At 39.9% G+C, this 27,032-nt stretch overlaps 2 protein-coding genes across 2 annotated transcripts; both read right to left on the reverse strand.

The window, feature by feature from the left end:
• Positions 1 to 16,544: 16,544 nt before the first annotated feature.
• On the reverse strand, positions 16,545 to 19,478 carry LOC130737416 (protein DMR6-LIKE OXYGENASE 2-like). Its single transcript, XM_057589178.1, has 3 exons — positions 18,665 to 19,478; positions 17,423 to 17,750; positions 16,545 to 16,928 (listed from the first exon to the last, which is right to left on the reverse strand). Exons 1-3 carry the CDS (start codon positions 19,102 to 19,104, stop codon positions 16,674 to 16,676), a joined length of 1,023 nt encoding a protein of 340 aa, XP_057445161.1. The 5' UTR covers positions 19,105 to 19,478; the 3' UTR covers positions 16,545 to 16,673.
• A 509-nt stretch (positions 19,479 to 19,987) lies between these two features.
• On the reverse strand, positions 19,988 to 26,705 carry LOC130737415 (uncharacterized). The gene is made up of 9 exons (XM_057589177.1): positions 26,422 to 26,705; positions 25,755 to 25,943; positions 25,076 to 25,173; positions 22,901 to 22,949; positions 22,610 to 22,813; positions 22,009 to 22,277; positions 21,534 to 21,624; positions 21,192 to 21,411; positions 19,988 to 20,518 (listed from the first exon to the last, which is right to left on the reverse strand). The coding sequence occupies exons 1-9, from the start codon at positions 26,605 to 26,607 to the stop codon at positions 20,307 to 20,309; spliced, it is 1,518 nt and encodes a 505-aa protein (XP_057445160.1). The 5' UTR covers positions 26,608 to 26,705; the 3' UTR covers positions 19,988 to 20,306.
• Between the last annotated feature and the right edge of the window lie 327 nt (positions 26,706 to 27,032).

Genomic DNA, 27,032 nt, shown 5'->3' on the forward strand with positions numbered 1-27,032 from the left:
CCGTGCTCGTGACCGCTTGACGCCTAAGGCCTTACTTCCAGAGCTTTCAAGTTAAGGTAAGAACTGATCTACCTTTAAGGCAGGTGTTGCAGAAGCCAGACTTATCAGGAAGGCTCGTCGCGTGGTCAGTGGAGCTATCGGAGTATGGTTTGTAGTATGACAAGAGAGGGAAGATAGGAGCGCAAGCATTAGCAGATTTCATGGTAGAGTTAACACCGGAAGTCGGCGAGAGGGTAAGTACGCAGTGGACACTATTCGTCGATGGATCGTCAAATGAAAATGGGAGTGGAGCAGGGGTCACGCTGCAAGGGCTTGGGGAGTTAATACTAGAGTTGTCTTTGAGATTTCAGTTCAAAGCAAGCAACAATCAGGCGGAGTACGAAGCGTTAATCGCGGGTTTGAAGTTGGCCATCGAGGTTCAGATCGACAGTTTGCTAGTTAGAACAGACTTGTTGCTGGTAGCAAATCAAGTAAATGAAGTGTTTCAGGTGAAAGAGCCTGCCCTGGTAAAATATCTGGAGCGCGTACGACTCCTCATGGGTCAACTGCAGGAGGTGGTAGTTGAGTTCGTGCCAAGGGCGAAGAATCAAAGGGCGGATGCCCTGGCAAAGCTAGCAAGTTCCCGGAAACCTGGGAATAACCGGAGTGTAATTCAGGAGACACTGGCCAATCCAAGTATAGAGGGGGAGCTAGTGGCCAGTTTCGAACGCCAGGAAACTTGGATGGACCCCATCGTGGACATCCTGGCAGGAAGGCCAGGCGAGGTATTAAAATACACGAAGGAGCAAAGGCGAGAGGCGGGACACTACACACTAATTCATGGCACGCTTTTTCGAAGAGAATTTAGCTCGCCCCTCCTGAGGTGTCTGCCGCCCGGAAAGTACGAGGCCGTCATGACGAGGGAGTCTGCGCCAGCCACATCGGGGGAAGGTCCTTGGCGTGCAAAGTGCTCAGGGCAGGTTTCTACTGGCCCACGATGAGGAAGGATTGTGCGGAATTTGTGAAGAAGTGTGAAAAATGTCAGATGTTTGCCGACTTGCCCAAGGCCCCGCCAGAGCAATTGGCCACAATCAGCGCACCATGGCCTTTCGCCATGTGGGGAGTTGACCTGGTGGGACCCTTTCCGACCGCCAGATCACAGATGAAGTTCATCCTTGTAGCGGTGGATTACTTCACGAAGTGGGTTGAAGCCGAACCCCTTGCGAGCATTACCGTGGGAAAGATCATAAGTTTCTACTGGAAAAGAATCGTGTGCCGGTTTGGGGTCCCGAGGGCGATCGTCTCGGATAATGGGACACAGTTTGAAAGCAAACAAGCAAGGGAGTTCTGCGAGGAAATGGTCATACAACAGAGATTTTCTTAAGTGGAGCACCCTCAGACCAATGGCCAAGCAGAGTCAACAAACAAAGTGATCTTGCAAGGATTAAAGCGTCGACTCTCTGAGGCAAAGGTGGCCTGGCTAGATGAGCTCCTGATTGTGATTTGGTCCTACAACACGACGCCGCACTCAACCATAAAGGAAACCCCCTTCAGGATGACCTACGGGGCGGACGCCATGTTGCCTGTGGAAATAGACAACAGCTCTTGGCGGACAGCACCATAGTTCGAGGGCGAGAATTCTTCTAACATGGCTGTGGAGCTGGACTTGTTGTCGGAAACGTGGGATGAGGCTTATATCAGAGAGGCTGCGATGAAACAGCGGGCTGCGTCGAGGTTTGACTCAAAAGTCCGCCCAAGGGCGATGCAGGAGGGAGATTTGGTTCTTAAGAAACGAACTGGGAATGTGGGGAATAAGTTGAGTCCGGTTTGGGAAGGCCCTTACAGAATCTTGAGAGCGTTGGGGAAGGGGACCTACCACCTCGAGAGTTTGGATGGGAGGCGAGTGCCGCGATCTTGGAACGCATCAAGCTTGAGGTATTACTACAGCTGAATATTGAGGAAGAGATCGGATTAGAAGCGGGAGGAATCGACTAAACAAGACTCATGAAGACCGCGGGATTAAAAACAAAGACATGTTCTTGTTCTCCATCTCGCGAGTTTGTTGGCTGAAACGCCTAAAAATTGTAAAAACAAAGACACGTTCTTGTTCTCCATCTCGGGAGTTTGTTGACTATAACGTCTGATTGAAAATACAAAAATTGTATCAAGCGATTTCAATCACACTTAATTGCAGCAAGCGTGAGGTGGGAAAATTTCCCTGAAGGTGGCAATCCCAACACGACCTTGATGTTTGGGGATTGTTCCGGAAAAGCCGACGTTGTTCGCTGTCACCCGTTGGCGACGTGTGCGGATAAGCTTCTTATCCAAAATAACCTCCCCGAAATTTGGGCGAGCAAACCTAACTAGGCTAAGTCTCGGGGCAACCCACATGGCCATTGGGACCCGAGCCACTGTAAGTCCTCGCAAAGTAAAGCTGGCGGGGCCACACCTAATCTTACGGGAAAAGTGTGTGAACAAAGCCTCAGTTCGAAACTGAGCAAAAGTCCTAGTTAAACCCGACACACCATCAATGTCGTCAAACGTAATTCAAACCCAAGGAGACTGAGAGGGAAGCGTGGGAAATTTTGGAGAGCGAATAAACAGACATAGGAAATGAAAGTCGAACTAATTAATTTAAAGTCTAAACGTGCAATTGAAACAAATACGTTATTACAAAAAGTACGGATGTTACAATTATTAAGGGTAGTTGACATTATGTTTTCTTCTCTTGTTCCACAGCATCCCCGAGATCAACATAGGCAACTTTCGGAGGATCTTCTGGACCCTCCAGCTCGATTGGGATGACCCTTTTAAAAACTCCCAAGGAGTTGAGGTTGACGGAAGGGTGGACGTGCTTGACTTGGGCCTTAGCAATGAAGAAGCCGCGAACGCGCTCCTTGGCCGCCGCCTGGGCCCCTTCCCCTTTTATCTTCTCTTCTAGAGCTTTGGCTTGGGCATCCTTGTCAGCTGCGAGCTGGCACTTAGATGCCAGATCTGCCTGGGCCTCGTCGAGGGCCTTACCCTTGCCCGCCAGTTCGTCACGCAAGGTGGCGATCTCCTTGTCTTTGGCGGCAAGGGTTTCCACCTGAAAAGCAGCAATGACCTCTTTGGCGTCAAGGTCTCGTTGGAGCTCCTCGACCTGGGTCTCAAGCTTTTCCCCTTTCTCGTTTGCCGTTAACACTGCCAGCCTCGCCTCCTTGAGCTTTTGCCGCATCTTTTTGACCTTGCCCTCCTCTGCCGCCAACTGGTTGGACAATTTAGAGCAAGTATCGTTCGCCTGAAGGTTATCAGAGCGCAGCTTCTCCACCTCCTAGCGGAGCTCGGCGACTCCAGCAAGAGGTCGTGCTCGATGAGCCACTTGGGCAAACAAACACCCGGCGCGGAGGAGGTTGGACACAACTTCCTGCGCAACATCCTGCAGGTCCTGGCTGGAGGCCTCCCTCAGTTTCTCAAGGTAAGGGTGAGAAAGGAGGAAGACAAAGGGATCTTGGGAGGAGCCGCTGGAAGGACCTTTTGGGTGGTCCGCAGGAGGATTTTCTCCTTCACCATCAGCCCCGGGAAGGTGTGGGGTTGATGGGTCAAAGGAAGTCGGGCCAGGTGAGGGAGACGGCGGGCGGTCGGAGGAAGGTGACTTTTGCCCCTCCAATGGGGCCACGGTAGGAGGAGTGTTTGGGGTCAGAGAGGCGCCCGTCTCACCATGATGAGTGGACTCCAGTGGGGGATCTACGGCGGCAAGTTTAGACTCGATTGGTCCTCAATCTGTGCTGGTCGAAGGGATAGTCTAAGGGTTTGACTCGCCTAAGTCTCTTCTCTTGGATGATTCGGCATGCACCGGCGAGCATTTTCTTTTTTCCCCAACATTGGCTGAGGAAGGCACCTTGGCATTCCCAGAAGTAAAGGCTTTCAGGAGCTCGACGGTGGAGAACTTCATATTCCCTAAAAGGCAAAAACAAAAAGGTGTTGTCAGCAGCCGAAAGGTCAAGAGAGTACCGGAAAGAGAATTTAAAGGAGAAACCTAATCGCGGGAGTAGCTTGGAGCCCGCGGGGGCGCCGAGTAATTCAGCACAACTAAGGCGGGGAAGTCGGGCGAGGACCCCGAGAGCGAAATTCTCTCTGGCGGACAAGGGAGCTTTGGAAGGATTGGCTACGGGTTTAGGGCACTTGGTCCAGTAAAATGGGAAGAGAGCTTTCTCGTCTCTTTGCGTAAAGGACGAGGGATAGGTTGGATGAACGACGACCCGGAAATACCGGTGAGCCAGACAAGGTTCAGGGTCACCCTGGTAAGGACTGAGTCGTTCCCGGCCCGGGCGGGGCGCCAGTCGACCCAGCCAGGGCACCCCAGGGATTGGGAATCCACTTCAAAGAAAAAGAAGAAGAGGGAAGTTGAGGGAACTACGTCGACATTGCTGCAGAGAATTTCAAAACACCTCAAGTAAGCCCAGGCGCGGGGGTGAAGTTGGCAAGGTGAAACGTTGATGACACTTAACACTCGGCTAAGGAATGGGGAGAAAGGGAGTTTGATGCCAAGGTCAAGGAACAGATACTCATACATAAAAAAGAAATGGGAGTACTTGGGGTTCTTAAGTGCGCGGTGCTGCCACGGGCGAACTTGGCCCTGGAAACCTATGATGCGAAGGAGGTTTTCTAGCGACGGGGTGCTACAAAAACCCCCAACCCCCCTGCGTGCGAGGTCAGAGACAGAGTCACCGGTAACAAATTCTGAGGGTTGGTCAAGGATCCCTTTGTCAGGAGCGTTCTGGATTGGGAAGGGAGAGAGACAAAGGTTTTCAAGTGGTGGGCTTTGATTTCCTCCACAGAAGAAGAGGTTCCTGTTGGGGGCATCGCGAAAACAAAAGGAAAGAATAAAAACAGGGATGAGAATACTAACCAAAGAGAAGCTGTGAAGAAGGAAGCAGGAGAGGTCGGAGTTCGCGGGGTTGTCAGGAGAAACCGGTGTGAGAGTCGGGAGGAGTATGAGGGCAGTTGGCAGTAAGAGATGAGGTAATAAAGAAAGAAGAAAGGAGATGGTTCACAATTAAGTAAGAAGTCGTGACCTAAGATGACTAGATGAAATGATTATTGGGGGAAAGGACGCGTATTTCGGGAAGCGGGAGTGGCGCATTAGATAAAAATCATGACGGTTGATTGGATTAAATTTAAATTGGCAGGCTTTATTGCTGTTCGAGGGGACGTTTCAAGGACAGCGGTTGGGGTTCTGCAGATTCGCTGGTCTTTGCACTTCTTCAGTACATTACAAATGGCTTACACACGTCAGGCAACCATGATTCACGGCGATCACAACTGGAATAGGGCGAGAGAACCAAGCGTCGTCGCCGCAAGCTTACCTGTGGACTTGTGGACTCGGAGGGGCTCATGAAGGGAGTTAGAAATTAGCTTTAGCATTACTTACTATGTCATGTTGGCAATTATTCTTGGTCACTAAGCTTTGACGTTAGTTGGTTTTTCTCATACTGGACGCCTCAATTATTAAGACACTTTTAGCCCTCATGCTTCGAGCTCGGTGTCTTGTGGACTTGTGGACTGGGCGAGACCACGGGGCCCTCGCCCAGGGGCGCTTGTCCCAGGACATTGATTGGACCCGGGAGTTTGGGCCTCCCCTAAGAGGCCCAACCGGCCCACTGAGAGCGTTTAGGGGCGTTAAGCCCAACCCCAAGCCTATAAATAAGGGGCGGTTACCAATTGTAAAGGGCTCTTAGCTCATTTGAGAAATAACAAGCTTGAAATTCAGTTATATTCTCTCTCTAAGTAGTTACACTTTTCCTCTCTAAGATTCTCACATCGCAATCCTCTCACATTAGGTACTATACCCTATCTCTATGTTCTTGGGATAGAACAGTTTTTTTTTCAATTATTAACATTCTTTATATGTATAGAATATACCCAAAACATACATCTATTGTAGATTATGTCAAAAAAAAATTCATCCTACGGGAACCCTTTCATTCGTCGTCTCATCTAAGGTTTGCTAGTATCTACGGTGAAATATTGTGTGACAACATTGCTTGATCTTCAGATCTGTTTCAGCCATCTAAAGTTAACTTTTTTTTTTCATTTTTATTCTTGCAAACGCTAAAAATTCATTACCCAGCTTTCTACCACCCGGTCTCACACCAATCGGAGTTGTGATGACACTTTAGTTAACATTGAAAAAAAAGGTAAATTTGTACATAACATAATGCATATATCAACCCGTTGGTTTTTCTTTTTTATAGGTCAATGTTAGTTGTTAGAAATATTAGTAAATTAGTTCTTCTCAGGGTTCGAATCCTGGACCCTTCACCCATTCCCACCCCCCCCAACCCTTATGTCTCTAGCTCTTATTACTTGAGCTCCCGTTGGTACAATATAATTGCAATAAAATCCGCACATTTAAAAACTACAAACTTTAAAGTACAAAATAATGGTGAAGATACTAAGCAGGTGAAGTGGAGAAGAATGCGCAGGTCCGAACGGATAGTGAGGGGAGGTTACAATTTGTTTGTGAAATATACTTTTTGTCCCTTAAGCTATTGCTAATTATTGTTTTTTCTCTGTTAGGCTTGTGTCTCATCACTACGACGCTAGTTGAGTTTTCCTTGGATCATTTGGTTTGCACTGCTGGATAGTCTCTATCGAATGGGGACCTCTCCTAGCGGTGTAATTGTTAAGGGTTGTGGCCTTGTGGGTTGTTGTTTGCTTGTAAGTTTCATAGAGAGTTCTGGAAGGTTTGTGCAATAGTGACATGAGTTTTTGTCAACTTTTGTTTGCTTGATTACTGTACTCATATTAAGGGGTTGTTTCTCAACATTATCTTTTAATTTTAATTTTTGAAAAAAAAATATAGCTATTTATTATATCCATCTCTGAATTAAATTTTCACTTATCTAAATCCTTTACCTTGTTGGCAAGTGAAGTTTTGGTCCCTCAAGCCATTTTAGTTATTATGTCGCACGGTGACATATAAGTTTTCGCTAATGTGTATTTCTTAATTTCAATTTTAATTTTTTTTATTCCACATGTGAATTACATAGGGATCAAAATCAAATTTGTTATAAATAGGATGACCATATAGGCTTAGGCCATGTATCTCCTCTATAGGCTTGGGCCATGTATCTCCTCTCCATGTAATTGATCTAGTTCTAGTGCTTTAAATATAGGAGGCTACATCAAGCAGTTATACCTCATTACACATAATAACTTGCCTCACACTTACTCCTCTCTTCCCCTCTCTCCCTTTTACAAAATTTCTTATTAAATTTTATAACAGTAAATTGATGTTTCTTAATGCTATTCAAATGATTTTATATGACTTTATTATTTGATTTCTAACGTTAAAGTTTAAAGCTGTATAATTCATGAATAAGAAGATTAGAAAGAAGTTCTAACATTCTGTATACCATTTTCATCCATTTTTATCACGTTTTTTTTTCTAGTTCATATAAAAATTTTCAGAGCTACTCCATTCGTTCCTAATTATAAGACCTAATACAAAAAAATTGCGCTTATTAAGAAAACATTAAATGTGTCTAATTAGTATATTGGTTTTTTAAAATGCATACATTCCACCATATTTACCCTTTGTCATTTTCTCTCACTAATTAATGGTACGTGGTAATTAAAACTTTGGAATTGAAAACACACAATTAATGTAAGGGATATATATATGGAAGAGTAAGATATTTTTTGCTAGATTATTGTTAAAGGTCTTATATTTAGAAATATGAAAATTTTAAAACTAGGTCTTATAATTAGGAACGAGGGGAATATATAGTAAAAATTGCTCCTATTCTTTATCAATACCTATAGTTCCTAAAGAACTATATTATTACGCTGGTTAAAAGGATCAAACCGATCTTTAAGATAGAATTGGAGAAAATATTGAGATGAATATTTTTGTCATGTAAACTTATTCATCAAGGGTGATTCGCAGCTGGTTGTTAAGCAGGTAAAGGGTGAGTATCAAGTGAAGGATCCACAACTTTCTAAATATTTGGAAATGGTACATAGACTAATGATGGAGATAAAAAAGATCAGGATAGAACATGTTCCAAGAAGTCAAAATGAGAGAGCCGATGTGCTAGCAAAATTGGCCAGCACGGGGCGATTGAGCAACTACCAAACAGTCATCCAAGAAACCCTTCCTCGACCAAGTATTGATTTGGTGGAAGTCAAGATAAAAGCAGTAAGGTCAGTGATCGAAGGCGAGCCTTCATGGATGGAACCAATCAAGATTTTCCTTAAAAATCCTCCAGAGGATGACGAGTTGAACACGAGAGCAAAACGTAGGGAGGCTAGCTTCTACACGCTGGTTGACGGTGAGTTATATCGGCGGGGAATTATGTCTCCTATGCTCAAGTGTGTTGACACAAGAGATGCCCTGGGAATAATGGCGGAGGTTCATGAAGGAGTGTGCTCCAGTCATATCGGTGGGCGATCATTGGCAGTAAAAGTGTTGAGGGCAGGATTTTACTGGCCAACGATGAGGAATGACTGTCTGGAGTATGTCAAGAAGTGTGAAAAGTGCCAAGTCTTTTCTGACTTGCATAAGGCCCCGCCTGAAGAGTTAACAACCATGGTGGCGCCTTGGCCATTTGCTATGTGGGGGACTGACATTTTAGGACCATTCCCAGTAGCAAAGGCACAAATGAAATATATCATTGTGGCAGTTGATTATTTCACCAAGTGGATAGAAGCGGAAGCAGTGGCAACTATTACAGCCGCCAAGGTCAGGAATTTTCTGTGGCGACGTATTGTGTGCAGATTTGGGGTCCCCATGGCGTTGGTAATGGACAATGGGACCCAATTCACAAGTAATGTCACCCGAGAATTTTGTGCGGAGATGGGAATTGAAATGCGATTTGCATCAGTAGAACATCCACAGACCAATGGACAGGAGGAATCAGCCAACAAGGTTATTTTAAAAGGCTTAAAGAAGAAATTGGATGAGGCGAAAGGTCTTTGGGCGGAGGAGTTGCCAGGCGTCCTATGAGTATATAACACGACTGAACAGACAAGCACGAAGGAAACCCCATATCGTTTAACTTATGGAACTGATGCCATGCTCCCTGTTGAAATTGAAAGACAAAGTTGGCGGGTAACTCGGTTTAATGAGGACGACAATGGGGGAAACTTGATAGCGAATTTGATCATGCTGCCTGAGGAACAACGGGAGGCACACCTAAGGAATGAGGCGGGGAAGGTAAAGGTGGCCAGGAAATTTGCAACGAAAGTAGTTCCAAGAACTATGAGGGTAGGGGACTTAGTGCTTCGAAAGAATACTATACCCGACAAGCATAACAAACTTTCGCCCAATTGGGGCGGGCCTTACAGGATAATTGGTGATGTTGGAGGTGGAGCTTATAAATTGGAACAACTCAATGGTCAAAAGATTCCACGAACATGGAACGCCTCTCATTTGAAGCAGTATTTCAGCTAAAGGGAACAACAAAGATGAATGAAGCCACACTCTTTTTCCCTTTCTCTGGAAAGGTTTTTAATGAGGCGGCATATGTAAAGAATGAAGGGACAATTGCTCCCATTTATGAAGAGCAATGAAAAAATCATTTTAAGAAATTGCTTATTTTTTTATTTATATTACGAGTTTATGCGGCGCAAGTCGTATCAGGGTATAAAATACCGCGAATAATCCTTTCGGAATAAGAAAGTATCGCCATCAAATATCAAAAGCCTTGGCAATTCTAGTGGCCACTAGAAACCAAGCCACGTCGAAAAGTCGACTAAGGTATATCAACCTAAATGACAACGATTTAGAAAATAAACAACGCCAAGACAACAACAGTTGAACTAAAAGGTAACAACAGTTGAATTAAAAAGAACTTCATTAAGATAAGAAAAGGGTGTGGCCCCTACATGTCTTTAACACAACAACAAGCAAAAAGGGTAAAGCCCAAAACAAAGTAAGACTTAAACAAAATAAAACAAGTAAAATCAAGCCAAATTCTCAGTGTTGGCGTTGTTGTCTTGGCTTGCGGCAGCTTGTGGATCCTTCTCCCCATCATCCCCATTCTTGCCCTCGCCATGAACATCTTCACTTTCTTCCTCAGGTTCACTCTCAGAATCGAATTGAGGGAGGAGGGCAACGTCAACGTCATCATCGCCGACCACCTGACCATCCTTGATCTCCTTCAAAAATCCGATGCGGGAAAGGTCAAAGCCCGGCTCAACAATACTGATTTGCTCTTTGGCCACCAGAAAGCCTTGAGCAAATTGAAGGGATGCGCGCCCTAAAATGGAAGCGTTCAGGCGTTCATATTTCTTTGCCAGCTTTTGGCACTTAGCCTGAACAGCAGTGTGTTTGACGTTGATGGCTTCTTTCAGGGATTTAGTCTTCTCAAGGAGCAGGTCAGAAGTCGCCAAGTCTTCAGTTAACTTAGCACATTTCTCCTCAGAAGACTTCAGGTGCTTGTTGGCGGTTTCAGCGTCGACTTTTGCTCGCTCATACGCAGCCTTATAATCAGTCGCCTTCTTCTCAAAACGATTCTTGGCCGCGTGCAAGTCCTTAACATAATAAGCCTTACCCGCCACGGTATTGGCGGCAGAAAGTGCATTGTGAATGGCCATAGAAGCAATATTGAGGGGGCCTTGACCAGCAATGTCTTTGTGAAGCCGGTTATCGAAAGTTCGATTAATGAAGTCCAGACCATTGAAGTGAGGATCGGACAAGTTTAACAACGGAGGAGAAGCCTCGCCTCCAATGGCTGAACTAGTGCCAGCATGGCCAAATGGGGTCGGCGGGCGGTTGATCATCATGCTTGAATCCTGTTGGGGGGGCGGGACGCTGTCATGTCCCTTCTTTTTCTCCACCGGTTTACTCTTAGAGCCCGAACCAGTTGGATTGAGAGTTGTCTGGTGAAGAGGTTTACCACCGGCAGTTCTTTCAGTGGCGCCCGAAACTTTTTGACGCTTAGGATTCCGGAGGTTGTCAGAATCCGAAGCACCTTCAAGCTTCTTCTTTTGCTCCGCTTCCGCTCTTTTTCTTGCCGCCTCGGCAGATTGGGCGAGTAACTCTTTCATCTTCAGCGGGCTGGCGTCGACCTTTCCCTTACCCATCGTGGCTGCACAGGAATGTAACAGTTAGACATGACACATGAATAAAAAGAAAAGCAAGTTATGTGCGAAGATTATAAACTTACTAAAAAATTGATTTAAGGTGTCGGATTTCGACGCCTCAATCAAGTCATGACCAGAGACTACCGGCAGTGAGCGAAGATAACCGGCGACCCCTCGCTCAGAATCATCCAAGGCGTCATATGAAACGGAGATTTTTCGGCGAGGATTTTTCGTCCAATAAAAGGGGAAGAGAGGATTATTGTCGGAATCTCGAAACAAGTTCTTTATTTCAGGCGATTCCACAACTTTGAAGTATTTTTTCTGCCACACTTTGTAATGGCTCTTAAGGGCGGTAAATCGGCTCATTTTCTTGCGGGCTAAAAGGGGGACCCACTTTACGGACGTAGGTTTCTTGGTAACAGACTTATAGAAAAGGAAAAACAAAGGGTAGGTGGGCGTGAAGCTCAAATGTTCACAAAGAATTTCGAAGCAACGGATAAAACCCCAGGCGTTGGGCTGGAGTTGACAAGGCGCCACGTTCAGAAAGGATAGAACGTGACATATGAAAGGTGAGAAAGGAAGTTTAATATTCAAGTCAGTGAAAAAATAACAATAAACGAAAAAGAAATCGGGCGATTCATCTGATGACTCTTTGCGTAAAAGAACACAATCATCCTCGCCACATGGAAGAACATTCAACTGAAGATCTTCGTTATTAGAAGTGGCTGGATTTATCTTCGTAAACCCTTGGGCAGATATCCGAAGCGAGTTAATGCTCCCAATACTACCCCAGATGGAACGCCACAGACATTTATCTTCAACCAAATGCACGTTTGTACGCCATTCGGGCGAAGATAAATCCCCATTAGAAGAAAGGACAGAATCGACAGAGCCGGCTGGCCCGGAATCCTCGTGGGTAGAAGGCGAGGATTGGATTTCAATAACAGTGGGGGCAGAAATTTCCCCCTCTGTAGAGGGTGAAGAAAGTTCTAGGGAAGAAATACTAACATTATTCAACGACATGCTGGATAATTTCATAAAAGATAAAAGAAGAAGATGAACAGATTCAAGAAGATAAAAGAAGAAGATGAACAGTTTTAAGAAAGAGAAAACAAAACGAGAGGAAAAGGGTGTAAAGAACTCACCGGAGGAAGAGATGGAAGATTGGGTAAGGAGAACGTCGGCTAAAGGAGAACACCGCGCAATGACGATGGCCGGAGTAAACGGAGGTTCGCCGAAGTTCAAAGAGGAGAAAGTAAGAATTCCAGAGAAGTTTCAGAGAAAGAGTTTCGGAAAAGTGAAGAAGTGAAAGGTTAAAAGGGGTTTTTATAGAGGAAAAAGAGGAGAGAGAACGAGTGGGATAGGTAGTGAAGAGTCGTGGGATTTGAAATTCAAAAAGGTATGAAGTGAAAAGGTGTAACTCCTCGAGACGCACAAACGGAAACTGCATTCATGGCAAATGATGACGAAATCCCGGAAAACAAGGATTACGTGTGTCAGTTGAAAAGACGTGATTGACGGTTATGACAATGGCGACGTATCAGCGAAAATAAAAATGGCGATGTAATAATGAACATAAAAGTGGCGTCATATCAACAAAAACAGAAATGGCGGCGTATCAATAAACGAGAACGTGGCGACATGTCCGCGATCATGAGGAACGGCGATATAATGACAAAATCACAAGGTAAATAATGAAAGTAGGCGACGAAGTAGCATATTAAAGACATTTCGACTCAACCTACCTGAGCCTCATGTCTTGGGGGCATGTGGACTGGGCGGGACATAAAGGATGTTTATGCCCGCCCAAATAAGCAATCAACCGAACGAAGGCAGCCATGACGGGAATTGGCGATATAACAAGTATCCTTGCCCTTCCTTTAGACGGACCCACAAGCCAGCTGGAAGATTCTTTTGGATTTGTCTTATACGCATAGAGATTTGGGCCCTGATTGTCAGGCCCAAATATAGGAAAAGTCCATATCATGACCACACCCTCTATAAAAGGGGAGGTCATCATCTTGTACGAGACACTTTTTGAACATTTAATGAGAATTTACCTTTTATGACATCTTTGCTATTTTAAGTGCTCTGCTAGGGTTTGCTTTCTTTCCTTCTCTCACGTAAGCTTCCCTAGTACAGAACAAAGTAGTTCTAGTGATAGATGATTTGAGAAATATTATGGATTGATTTTTATGATTGAGATATTTTCTGAAGCAAATATTTCATTTTAAGTCGTGACGTTTAATATGGTCGATTGTCCTTGAAGGACAAGATGGTTTATATGATATTGAATAGAGACTCTCCGGAAGGGGTCTATGGAATCTCAAAGTTATGTTTATTGTAATGTGGTGAATTCACACTTGAGGGGGAGAATGTTGAGAATTCAAGTGTGATTTAGAGAGTCCTATTTTGAGCTCTCTAATTTTTCCAACTAGTGATATCAAAGTATGAAGATAAAAATGTGAAAATCCCTGAAGGATTCAAAATGCGAGAAAATATTATTTGAAATATTGAAGTATTATTTTGATTGGCGAAGTTCTTCATATGGAAGAACTGATTGTGATTGACATATGACCGGTTAGACCATCCCGAGTCTTATGATGCGAAAGTCTATTTTCCAGATGTTGTTCTCAAAGCCAAAAATTAAACTGTGGCAAAGTAAGGGGAATTCTCTTTGATTCTTGAATATGTTTGATATGATACACGCGCAAATATTCAGTGTTTATCGATGCATCGACCTTGATAGAGTGAAGTTTCCAACCTTGATCAAGTTGGTATGTGACATGATTTTGAATGTCGAGTTGCACATGTTCATGTTTAAAATGATCTGGCAAAATATTTAGCTAAATGCTTCTTATTTACTGCTGGACAATTATTAAGAGAACAAATGCCCTTTTTTTTTGGACATGTGATGACTAGCAACATCTATATGCATCAAGCCACTGAGTAATTATAATTCTCTCCATTGAATTAGTTCATTGTCAGGAACCTAATATCTCTCATCTAAGAACTTTTTATGTGAGCTATATGTTCTCAGTTGTTCCACAAACAACACTTAGATGAGATTAAAAGAAAATTGAGATTATGCTATGAATTTGAGCGATTGCTAGAAGATATTGCATATGTCACTTATCGTTATTTCTCAGCATCAGAGGGGGAGAAAAACTAAGCAGCTATAAAAATTTGTGTAGAAAACTTAAATATACTGGCACATAATAATGTGAACCTAAAGTTCAAAAGAATGCATTCTCTAATTAAAAGGGATTTCTAAATTTCTTTATGCTGCAAATGTCCTTCTCTGTTGAAATTTTATTAGGCTAAGACATGCCTAAACTTGGTTCCAAAGATAAATCTTAGAGAAGGAAGATGGTCTTGTTATGAGGAAAATTATCATGAAAAGCGTAGAGATTATGAAAATTGTTTAAACCTCCTGAAAAGGTTCAGGTACATGTGATTATTGATACAAAGAGATCTCAATCGATTATATCTCTACAAATTGAAACAAGGAACCAAGAATTTGAAAAATTGTCGACAGATGAAATAGCGCTCAATATTATGAGTGCGAGAATATCGAACCCATATAAAAGGGTGTGGTTGGCCAACATATAAAGAAGCAATTCATTTGTAAAAATATAAGAGTCTTTGGACTTAAAGTCTATACCCCAAAGATGTAAAATGATATTTCATAGTTCTTTAGTTCTGAATTGGTCATTGATCGACAAAATGGAACATGCTTTTAACCAGTTCCGGTTTCATTGTCCAAATCTGAATAAGAGAAATTCTACATCGGAGATTCATCCATCACCTTGCAGTCAACACAAGGCTAAAGAAGGATACATCAAGGGAGATAGAACAAAACACATATCATTGAAGCTCTTCTTCACTCATGATCTACAAAAGAATGATGACATAGACATCCAACAAATTTGTTCAAGTAATAATTTGGCAGACTTATTTATGAAAACTCTTCCAACAACAACATTTGAAAAGCTTGTGCGAAATATCGGAGTTCGTCGGCTAAAAGATCTCAATTAAAATGCATTGTACTCTTTTTTCCTTAACCATGTTTTTTCCCATTGGGCTTTTCATGGTAGAGTTTTTAATGAGGCAATGTACAAAGACGAGCTATAGAATGATGTACTCTTTTTCCTTCACTAGGTTTTTATCCCATTAGGTTTTTCCTAGTAAGGTTTTAATGAGGTACATTCTTAAGAGATGATCATTCAGGGGGAGTGTTATGAATAGGATGATCATATAGGCTTGAACCATGTATCTCCTCTATGGGCTTGGACCATGTATCTCCTCTCCATGTAATTGACCAAGTTCTAGTGCTATAAATAAAGGAGGCTGCATCAAGCAGCTATACCTCATTCCACAGAATAACTTGCCTCGCACTTGCTCCTCTCTTCCCCACTCTCCCGTTTACTAATTTCTTAACAAAATTTAAGTTTTCATCCTACCATATTATCTTCATCTCAATCTCCCTCTTCCATTATCATCTTCGAATTCCAAAAATTCAAAATTAAACTTAGATTAAACACTATCTTTCATTCAACCCATGAACAACGATTAAACACAAATGTAATTGTTCTTTTTATTTTCCATCTTCCCATGTTCTCCCTCTCCCCACAATACAAATTCAACAAAACCCATGGGATATGAAGATGCATTTATGCTCAACTCTTCATTTTTTATTAATGAGTTTATGGATTAATTTTTTGGTTTACCGAAGAATTTATGGGTTGCTGGTGAATTTCACTTTAAAAATTGCATTTCGCTACCCAACGTTAGGCTACGACAACATTTTTGGTCCCTCTCCAGTTTTCCTTCAAAAAACTAACGACTTGGCTGACGTAGAATTTTTAATAAAATTTAAATTCATAAAATTAATTAAAAAATAAAAAACCTTTAATAGTTAAAGAAATTATTTACTTTTTTTTTTTTAGACCCTCACCATGTAAGAACTATTGGTATTGATCCCTGAATAAAATTCACATCAGCGAAAACTTACATGTTACTGTGCAACATAATCAATAAAATGGATCGGGAGACCAAAACCTCACGTGCCAGCAAGTTAAATGATTCATATGCGTGAAAAGTTAATTCAAGGTTGAATGTCAATAATTCACTATAGTTCAGGACAAAAGCTTTTAAGTTAAGAAGAATGTTATGTAAATCACAACGATGCCCAAAACTGTTATTTTAAAAAATTGGTTTTTTAGTCTAAAGAAAAAGGTATAACTTACTCTTTCTAAAATTCAAATGGATGTTGGAGTAACTTAACGGTCAATTTCAAAAAAAAAACTTAACGGTCCCATATTTAAATTTTTAATAATAATATATTATTCTTTTAAAGTTTCAAATTTATATGTATATATATTGCCCTCAGAAGATAAAATTTATGGACTGTCACTACTTGTCCTTTGCAATTAAACAAGTTTGAGTTCTTTTCAGAAATTTCTTCCCTTCCTCCGAGAAAAAAGATCAAAAGATACACCAACTCGAGATTAACATTTTATTTATGACCAGAAAGAAACCATCACATTTTTATTGGGTTTCCAACATAGAAACTTGTAGTCATACATGGATGAAATTGAGAATGTCAATCCAACTAGCTAATCCTAGATCCTGAAGTGATGAATTTGGATATTTTCCACATCACGCTTTTGGAAATCACTACGGTTTCTGTTAGCATAGAACTTACCAACGTTGTATTCTCTATATCTTGCAGGGTTTTGCTCATTCACTAGCTCCTCTGCAGGCTTCACCATAACATGGTGAGCTGGGAAAAAGAAGAATGGAATGGAGGACCTTTCTTTCTCTATGTTTACTACCACCCTATGCTCCACACTCTCATACTTGTCATTGCTCCAAACCTGCAAAAGCACCACCCAACAATAGCCAGAGCAATTAGATTGCAACAATTGAATGAGTAAAGCATTATATTACAGCCAAGAATATGAGCATGAACACTTCAAATCAGTAACTATCTCATGCCATAATCATGGATATTTCTAGTTGTATTTTATAAGATTTTTATCATACCAATACAAATGAAAATATTGACGTAATTAGATAAGTAATAGCATTTTATGATATCAGTGATGACTCATGGTGACTGTTCAGCTATCGATTTTTCTACTTTTGATTTGAGATTGGTGTTCTTATAGTTTTTTAGGTGAATACAAGTATCTCCATGGTACATGGAATCATTTTCGAGTCGGGAACATCCATATCCATACACAGGACTCAAACCTGACATTGTTAAGGGAAATCAAACATGACTAGTGTTCTTGTAGTAATTTTATATGTTTCATTCTTTTTAAAATTTGCAGATCAATCATATCGCTGCTGCATGTATTCATGATACCTGAACTATATCGCCAACATTGATGATGAATGCACCCGGGGTGGGTTTAACAGGAATCCAGTCACCAGTGGATTTTCTCTTAACTTGTAAGCCTCCCACATTATCTTGAGAAAGCACTGTTAAGGCACTTGAATCCTTGTGGTGACCAACACCAAGTGCCAGGTCAGGGAATGGACAAGGGGGATAGTGATTGAGCCGCACCATGCTGAGTTGGTTCTTGAAGCAGCCATGGTATTTGTCTGCAACAAGACCCAAACTCAATGAAATCTGCTCCAACAACTTGTAAGCAAGTTTCTCCACTTCCCGAGCATACCCCTCCATTGTTTCCCTAACAAAACATGATTCTCAGTCTAGGAATATTGTTCTGTCGAAAATAAACTTTGTAATGTGAAATTCAAATTTGATTTCAAGTAATTAAAGCCAACTTCTTTTTTTCCTATGACGTGAGAATCAAACCACTGTCCCCACTATATGTGTTTGTAAAATTAGTAAAATTAGGAGAAACAAACACAATATTAGACTTAATCCGTGTGTCTAATCTACACAACGGGGTCATGATGTATAAAGGTACAACAAATACAAAATATCCTATAATATCACATTTACCTATTTACATGTTTAGTTCCTTAATTGCATGATTATGTTACCTAATAAACATAAATAAAAGATATCATACTTATTTACAAGATCCCTTTTCTTTCTCCCTAGTAAAAATTGACTTGTAAAATAATCTAACAATACTTCTGAATTTTAGACACCCCTACAGCATCATCACCTTCTATCAATCTCATTTATTTCTCTATCTTTTTCTTCTATCACATCATTACTTATCATAAATTATTCACTCCTCCCTCTTCTCTTCTATATCTCTTTCTTCCATTTGAGGAAGGGTGTCTACACATCTTTACCATCTAACAAATAAAAAAACGGTAATCAGAGAGAACAATTTTGCTGAACTTTTTTTTTTTTTTTGAGAAAACAAGGAAGGGGACATGATGTAACTCACAAGCTTCATGACATTTGGATGACATTTGCACAACCATAAAGCAAGATTTTGCCTCATTTACTTCAATGTGGATCAGCATTGAGTTAAATGAAAATTCAATCATACATGAAGTTCATTCACATATGCACAAACTAAATTGCGATTTCAGTATCTCTTAAGGAAATAAATGTAAAATTTATCCTAAACTCTAACACTCTATAGCTTGTTTTCTTTTGATCATTTGAGCATAATGTTACCTGAAATGAGGAGGGTATTGGGGCCACTGATTGGTGAGAGTCCTGAGCTCCAAGTCATGTGGCTCATGAGAAGCAGGGACCTGTGTTGTGTTCTCCACAAGATAATCAAACACCTCTTTCCAATCCCTTACATTTTTTGTGTTCTCCCCATCATGGTACCCCATTGCATTAGCTTCATCTCGCTTCACCTTCTTCTTCTCCTCCACGCTTTGCTCGAAAAACTCTTTGGCCTCAATCTCAACCTTTCTGATAACCTCACAAGGAACCCCATGATTGATTACTTGGAAAAATCCCCAATCCTCACATGCCTTGCCAATCTTTGAGATGAGCTCTTCTCTGCTTTCTGAGAGGTCAATGATTGGAATCTCACCAACTTCTACAAAGGTGGGTTTTGGACGATGTTCTGTGGATTGAATGAAAGCTGGATCAATTTCTCCCATGTCTGAATTCCTGATCCTTCTTTATCAGCTGCAGACACCTTCAATTTTTGTGGGTTTGGATCAGTTTTTCTTTCACCATTATCAATTCAATTCTATAACGCAAAAGATTTTATGAACACAATTTTCTGATTTATTTCTTCTTTCTGGCTTTCTCAACGTGGGGTTGTGATTTAAATACATCGAACATGGACGGGTTTGCAATTGAAGGTTGAATGTGGACAAAATATGGTGGGGCCAACAGAAAAACACAAATCACTTTGTGTTTGAAGACAAAAGGACGAACCAGATTAACCTCAATATGTGTCGTGACAAACAGATGTTGAAAGGAGTGTCAGATGATAATTTCATTCTTCACATGTTTAAGATGCATTTGATGCTCCTATTTGGACTTTGGAGTTAATCCATCTCAACTTTATCCTAGTGCCTACGGCTTGATGAGGATTACCCACCAGTATGCCAAGCTTTAGACTATGATAGGCCAGTAGTTGCTCTCTTTTTGCACCATTTTTCAAGTGGTTTGAACTCAGAAAGGTGTGGACAAACCTTCAAGGAGCGGTAGGATGTAAATTTTTGAAACCTAGACCAACTCATATTGAGGTCACTCTCAAGAAGAGAGCTTTCATGGAGATGTCGGATGTTACCGGTATGCCTTGCCGTGCTCTAGGCTATGACTAGCCATCACTTGCTCTCTTTTTGCTCTATTCTCAATGGGTGCGAACTGCGAGCAATCACCATGAAGGGGTGGAGTAGACAGACCTTCAAAGAATGCCAGCATGTAAATTTGTCAGATCTACCCCAACTCATATTGAGGAAGAGGTATCTAAGACTTGTTAACGGACATATAGTCTGGTTACACAACTCTATACATCAGTTACGTACCAACTTCAACAACAGCATATCATATACCAAAGAATAGAAGTTCAGTATATGATAGTTAATATAAATAAATGTAACTACGACAACAGATAAGTGTGCATAACTTAAATCTCTTCACAGGTGTCTGATTTTAGAGATTAAACAATAAAAAAAAAGTCTACACGAATCAATTTAACAGGACAAATCTGCTTCAATCCAGACACTACTAGCAGTGCCCTTACTAACTTTCAATCATCAATGCAGTTGTAATAAACTGAGCATTGTTGTAGTTGAATGGAATTTGTCAAACTAAGCTCCAGCTATTTACAAAATAGAAATATTGGTATTCAAGCAGCACTCATAGAGGTTGAAAGGACGACGTGAGCTAAAAATTGCATCCCGTCCTGGATTTTCCTTATTGCTGTGGTTTGATCAGCCTTGAGGTGTTCAGAGAAAGCCTTGGATTTATCCTGCACTGAAGTCTTGGGAGCACCTGTGTGAGACTCAGCAGTAACACCTTTAATGGCAGCTTGATAGGCCTCATTTACATCAGATATACCTGTTATTGCATCAAAAATGCAAAATGATAAACATAATTCAGCAATTGCTACTAATATGTTTGGATCAGCTTTTTTAGCCCAGAATCAATTATGACATCCAAATGCTACTCACAGAAGATTTTCCCCAAAAATCGATTTTAGCTTTATAATCAACTACACGATTTTCAAAACATGCTATACGCGTGTTTTTGAATTTTTGTTAGTAATGGTTAAAAGCACCTCCAACAGAAATTCATGTCTCCCAATGAATTGGAAAAAAATGAACAATTTTAGGTAAATGTATCAGAAATCCAAATATAAGCGAAACAATTTGGGACTGTCTGATTACTATTTTGTAAAACAGTTTCCGTAGAAAACCTGTTTGATGTGAATAGTTTTCAAAAACGGTTCTTAGTTCTAGTTTTTTAAACTGAAATCCCAAAACATGTCAGATGTATTTTGTTTTTGTCTTTAGTTTTCAAGTCATAGCTTATTCAGTTTTGCAAAACATCTCATTCAAACTGTTTTTTTCTTTTCTTCTGGTGAGAAACATGTTTTAAAATTGTTTCTGAAAACAGTTTTTAAATTAAAAAATTGAGAAGGGAATCAAACAAGCCCTTAATTCCTACTATATAAATTATTAAACACTAAATATATAATTAAAATCAAGGAAGGAAGCAATAGACAGCAAACCTGTAATAAAACTGTTGGAAACTGCTTCCACATATCCTATCACTGCTTGGGCATTTATTCTTATGATCTTAGCTTTTGCAGAAACATCTTCAGGCCACTCTTTATTATTGGCCTTATCCTCCTCAGCTTCTTCATCCCCAGTTTTGTTGGCATGAGAAATGATGGATTTGCCAAACATTAGAAGTTGAGACACCGCTAAACAACACATTTCAGATAGTCTCTGAAAACAAAGGCAGGACTTTGTTACTCATACAACAAATCTAACATGAAAAAAAGAAGAATGAGTTTTATAAATAATGAGAAATTAACATGGCCCGGAAATTCCATAATATTTACTCGTACATGAACTCCCTCAGAATGAAGAGATTCAAGTCTTGAAGTAGTTCTTTGAATTATATCATTAACAGCAAGGCCAGTCAAGACATTCGTGAAACTGCAAAATGAATAATAAGTCACATATTAATTAGAAAGAGGGCCTCAATTTAAAGGAGTAAATGGTTTCTTCTAATTTAATGATCAAGCTGCACAAATGGTGATGGTTAAGAAAATAAAGACTTTAGTATAGTTATAGAAGTTAATTGGCTTGCATTTACTAATGCTATGAACAAAAGTACATTTGTACATGTGATCCTACATTCAAACATTCAAAATTTATAAATTACGTAGATTTTTGTATACATAGTTCCACACTCTTGCAGATAGAACTGTAACATTTAGCTAGCTCACCAGAATAATGGACCTTTTTAAATAAAATTTGCAGCAAAAATGGTAGGTGAATAAAACATCAATAATGAACATATGAGACTGGCTAAACTACCCTGCAGCCATGTCAGCAGCCATGTCAGCAGCCTTGCCAACACTGGAATCATGCAAATTCTTCATCTCATCACTGCTTCCCTCGTTTCCTTTCTTTATTGTCTTTCCTTTATCTGAATCAACGCTGCTTCGATCAATTTCAGTACTCAAATTAAAAATTTGTTGGACCTCTTTAAGCTTCCCATCAAACACAGACTTCTGCTCTGCTGATAATTTTGCTTTTCTTCGGTTAAATAACAAGGCATAATGACTAGACAAAGCCTCCAGTTCCTGAGTATTGTATATGAAATGACTTGTTAACACCAAAATATAAAACAACGCAATAGTAAGTGATGGAATAATATTAAGTATTGAAATTATACGAATTTAGGTAGTGCTGGATGAAAAGAGAAATATGATATGTGATTATGTGTAACAAATACAATGCACTTAACCCTATTTTTATTTTTTAGTGATAATAGGCTCCTAATTCTAATTAAAATAAGGAAACATATCATGATGTATGGAAGCTGCTAGTAGGAGATCATACATGATACTCAAAAATAATCTTTAAGATACAATAATGATATTATGAGATATCTTTAGATATCATACAAAGTTACCTCCAACTGCTCCGGACCTCCATAAATGTAAAAGCATCGATCAAATGTCACTTCCTCTGATAATTGATCCTCTTCATTGTGTTTTTCACCTTCTTTTTTAGCCTTCTCAACCTCAATTCCAGTTTCACTGATTAATAGGTCCAGTGTCTCCTTACCTACATATTCAAGAACTTGCATTCCCTTTGCAGTAAAAGCTTTTCCAGTCTGTAACACAATGAATAGATATAAGCATGCAATCATTTAACTATTGATAATGTATATCATATTAAAAATGACAAGAGTTTTCCAAACCTCTAATAGGGAAGGTGCATTAGAACCTGCAGCTCCTGGCCTATCGAGCCTAAAGAACAAGACATTATTTCAGGTTAACAGATGTTATAGAAAAAAACTGGTGCATCATAGGAGGCAACTGTGTCTTGTATAGGGTTGAGGTACAAATTCAAGCCTGACCCAAATGGGTTGGACCAGCCCGTTGGCCTGGTTTTTTTCTTATTTATTTAAAAAAAAAATTGATATAAACATGTTAAAAATAAATAATAAAAAAATGAGCAAGAGCCATAATACAATATTTATTACCTTTTTTTCTATTTTCATGTGTTTTATTTTTCGTGTAGTAGGAAAATGATATCTACCTCATGGAAGATGGGGGAAGTTTCTTTGTTTAGGGGAAATTTGATAAAATATTTGATTGGATGTAGCAATTCTTAGAATTCGCATTAGGCCTAAATCTACTCCAAAAGCTAGCTTAGAGGTGAGAGTTTCTCTGCCCTTTATTCACACTAATTGGTCATATCTCTAGTCAATATGGGACTTCTAGACCCACCTTCTCACAGGCTGGACATCTAGAGCGAGGAATTTGGAGGAATGAATATCCACGGGTGGCACATATAAGGGCCGTCTCCATTAAATGGATCTAGGATAAGCTCTAATATCACCTTAGAATTCAAGTTACGCCTAACTCTACCCTAAAAGCTAAGCTTAGAGGTGAGAGTTGCTCTACCCTTTCAAAAACCTTATTTGGTCATATCTCTTGTCAATGTGGGACTTCTCAATAGCAATGATGGCAGAGCTATTTCAGCATAGCCATAGCATCAACGGTAGTGCAGCTATCCACAAGTTATTTCAAAATACCCCATTCAGAATGTTGCAAAGCATAAGAAGATCAAGCGCACCACTAAATAATAGCCCGTAATGCACAATTATGAGCCCGTGGACAGCTAACATATCGCAAAACATTTTTAAATAGATTTCATTTCAATCTAATTTAATTATTAAACTCCCATTATATTATATAATACACCAAAAGGTAATTCAGAACCCACAAAAATAAAATTCTAAATAAACTAAAATCCTAGGCAAATCCTAATTAGATACAATATCTTGATAAAATCTGAATTTTCTTAAACTGAATCCCCTATGAAAGGTAACATCTTATAAAAAATATCATTACTATTAACCAGGAAAGATATTATTAAAAATCTTTTCAAAGGAAACATCCTAACTAAAAATAGTATCATCAACAATGAATATTTATAACATCTTTAGGTGCTGCATATGTAATTCAATGCAAACAAATCCCCATTCTTTTATTCAAGAGAAAGTAACACTAACTAATCACTCACCCAACCAACAACATTTTGTTTCCAGTTACTTTTAGGCTGTTTTGTCAATCCCAGGTCCCATTGCGTCGCGGCCAGCCCCAAAACTGGGATAGCGGGATAGTGAGTGAGTTGCCAGTTGTTGTCTATATTTTGTATATAAATATACACACACACACGCACACTAAACCAATGATAAATATTACTTGAAATTCATATGCAGCTGTGATTTTGGCAGTGATCCCATGGGATGGGAGTCTACGTCCCAGGATATAGTTGGGATGGGATGGGATCCGGGGATTTGACAACATAGCTTTTAGGAGGATATTTTATCATCTTCTTTTGCAATTATCTCTTTCTCTCCTCTAACAGAATTTCTTCTTTTTATGGATATTGGGCAGTGAAGCGTCAACAAGAGCATAAGCCTAGTGCCGTAGATTAGGACGTTGCGGTAGATGAATTGATGTGTGAGAATGAATGGACGTATCAGAAAAAATAGACTATGAATGTCCTTGGAGAGAAAGTAGGGATGGCATCTATTTCGGAAAAGATAGGAGAATCTAGTCTATTGAGAAAAGGACTGATACTTAATCAACTCCATATAATCAACCCCTGCATAACAGGATTAACCATAGTAGACTTGCAAGTCCTTTTAACTAAAGTGAGGCAAACATTCGTCCATACTTAATTCCTCTAAAAAAAACTTGCATGATATGCTAGATGCAAATGCCTAGGTGTTTATATCCATCAAAATATCTAGAATCTAGATATCTTCATCACAATGATAAGCGACTAGACTAACAGTTTAACCCCCATGTGGGTCAATGTATGTAATATGTAAAAGAATAAATAAAGGAATATGTCTAACCTGTGAACTAAATCAGTTCCCCCTTTCAACGCATTTCCTAAAGCACTCCATGCTCCAGAAGCAAAAGTCTCCACAGAATTATCAAAAACCTTCAAACCCTGCAAACAATAAGCAGCTCAAGCATAAGTAATCATTGGATAAATTACAAAGTACAAACTAGTTAATAACAGCAGCAACAACAGCAAACAACCAAAGCATTCACTTACTAAACCATTGTAATTGATGCCTAGTGAAAAAGCACAGACTAGCTAAAAGAGTAAAATTGGCATCACAGAAGCAAATATTATTTTCCCTAAGACTATGTGCAACACTGTCAACCATCAATTGTCTTTCTCAACTATGAGCCTATAACTAGTCAAGACAATCATGAGACCCAACTAAACCATAGGAGGCAAGACATATGAAAGCATAGGATAGATTCTAATTGAAGCATAATTTAGATCACCATTAAATAGAAAATATATCAGTGTAAAAGACAAGCATAAGGGACCATGATCAAGAAATTAGCATATTTGGTAATCCATATTCCATAGCAAAAACATGACAGTAAACCAACATAAAATATGCTGAATCATTCTTATATGGAAATTGCATTAAATCACAAATGAAAGATCTATTATCTAAATAGCAAACTAGCCCCTGGCTAGAGAAACTAATAAGTATATCCTATTATGCTTGCCTGGCTAAGCAGAGAATCATCACTAGCTTTCTCCAATTTATCCAGAGCAGATTTTCGCCGTTTGTCATCTTCATCTTCACTTTCCTTGTCAGATTCAGATCCTTCAGCACCTTCACCATCTTTGGAATCTTCAGCACCTTTTTCCAACTCCGCAATGCTCTTTGATGCTGTCTGTGCAACCGCAGCAGCCTGCATTTCAAAATACTATTAATTTTACATCCCCCTACTAATTCTTCAAAAATAAAAGTTTTAATGCTCGACTTTTACATTTAATATTATATATTTTAAGTAAGTAATTATGTGAGGATTTACTAGGAGAATATAGCATTACACCCCACACATGCCAATTTTGTCTCCAACCAAGAATAACCCTTAAAAATCATCTTCCTTCAAAAGAATCTGTCAGCCACTAATGAGTGAAAAGTGAAGTTAGTGCTGTTGATTCAAACAACTCCAAAATTTGTCATACTTTTATATACATATGATCACATCTGATCACAGCTAATTACAGAAAACCCATAACCCTAATTCATAATAAATTTATAATAAAACAATAAATAAACCACACAAAATTGAAACTGAATCTTAACTGTCACCGGAAAATAAAAAACAGATTCACTGGTAGAAATGAATGCAATCACAATCATAAGAAATGAAGAGCACGTACATTGCGAGAGATCTCTTCGGCGGCGACAGCGGCGGCCTTTTGAAGATCCGATAGAAAGGAGAGCGGTGAAAAGCCCCAACCACCCCAATCTCCGCCACCGGTGGCTGGCAGTTTAGGGTCTTGTGGTTGTTCTGCAGCATCCTCGTCGTTGTTCTTCTTGTTCTTAGACTGCGTTTGGTCGTCCATTTTGAGTGAATTGGTTGGGTTGGGTTGGGTATGTCTGTCGATTTCGTTTAGCAAAGGGAAGCAAAGCAATGCATTTTCAAAGCGTACTGGCAAAGGTTTGTGTGACTCGACGTCGTTTTTACGTCACACCATTCTTTGTCTTTTTTTTTTTTTTTTTTAGACTCTCTTTAATGAATCAAATTTTGAAGCTTTTTTGCATATAAATGGTTTTCCGTTTTGAAAATTTTAAACATAAAAATTAGTTCTTTTATATTTGTGATTTTTTGTTTTAAAAAAGTTCTTAAAGTGACTCATTTGTCAACACAAATTTACCATAACCAGTGGTAGCGCTAACATCATAATGAAGGGTTGTTAAAAAAAAACATCATAATGAAGGGACCACGTAACAATGGTGGAAGATGTTGTTCTTATTTGGTGGCGACTGG

The sequence above is a fragment of the Lotus japonicus genome, chromosome 2 (assembly GCF_012489685.1).
Source record: "Lotus japonicus ecotype B-129 chromosome 2, LjGifu_v1.2".
In the NCBI taxonomy this organism is placed as follows: Eukaryota; Viridiplantae; Streptophyta; class Magnoliopsida; order Fabales; family Fabaceae; genus Lotus; species Lotus japonicus.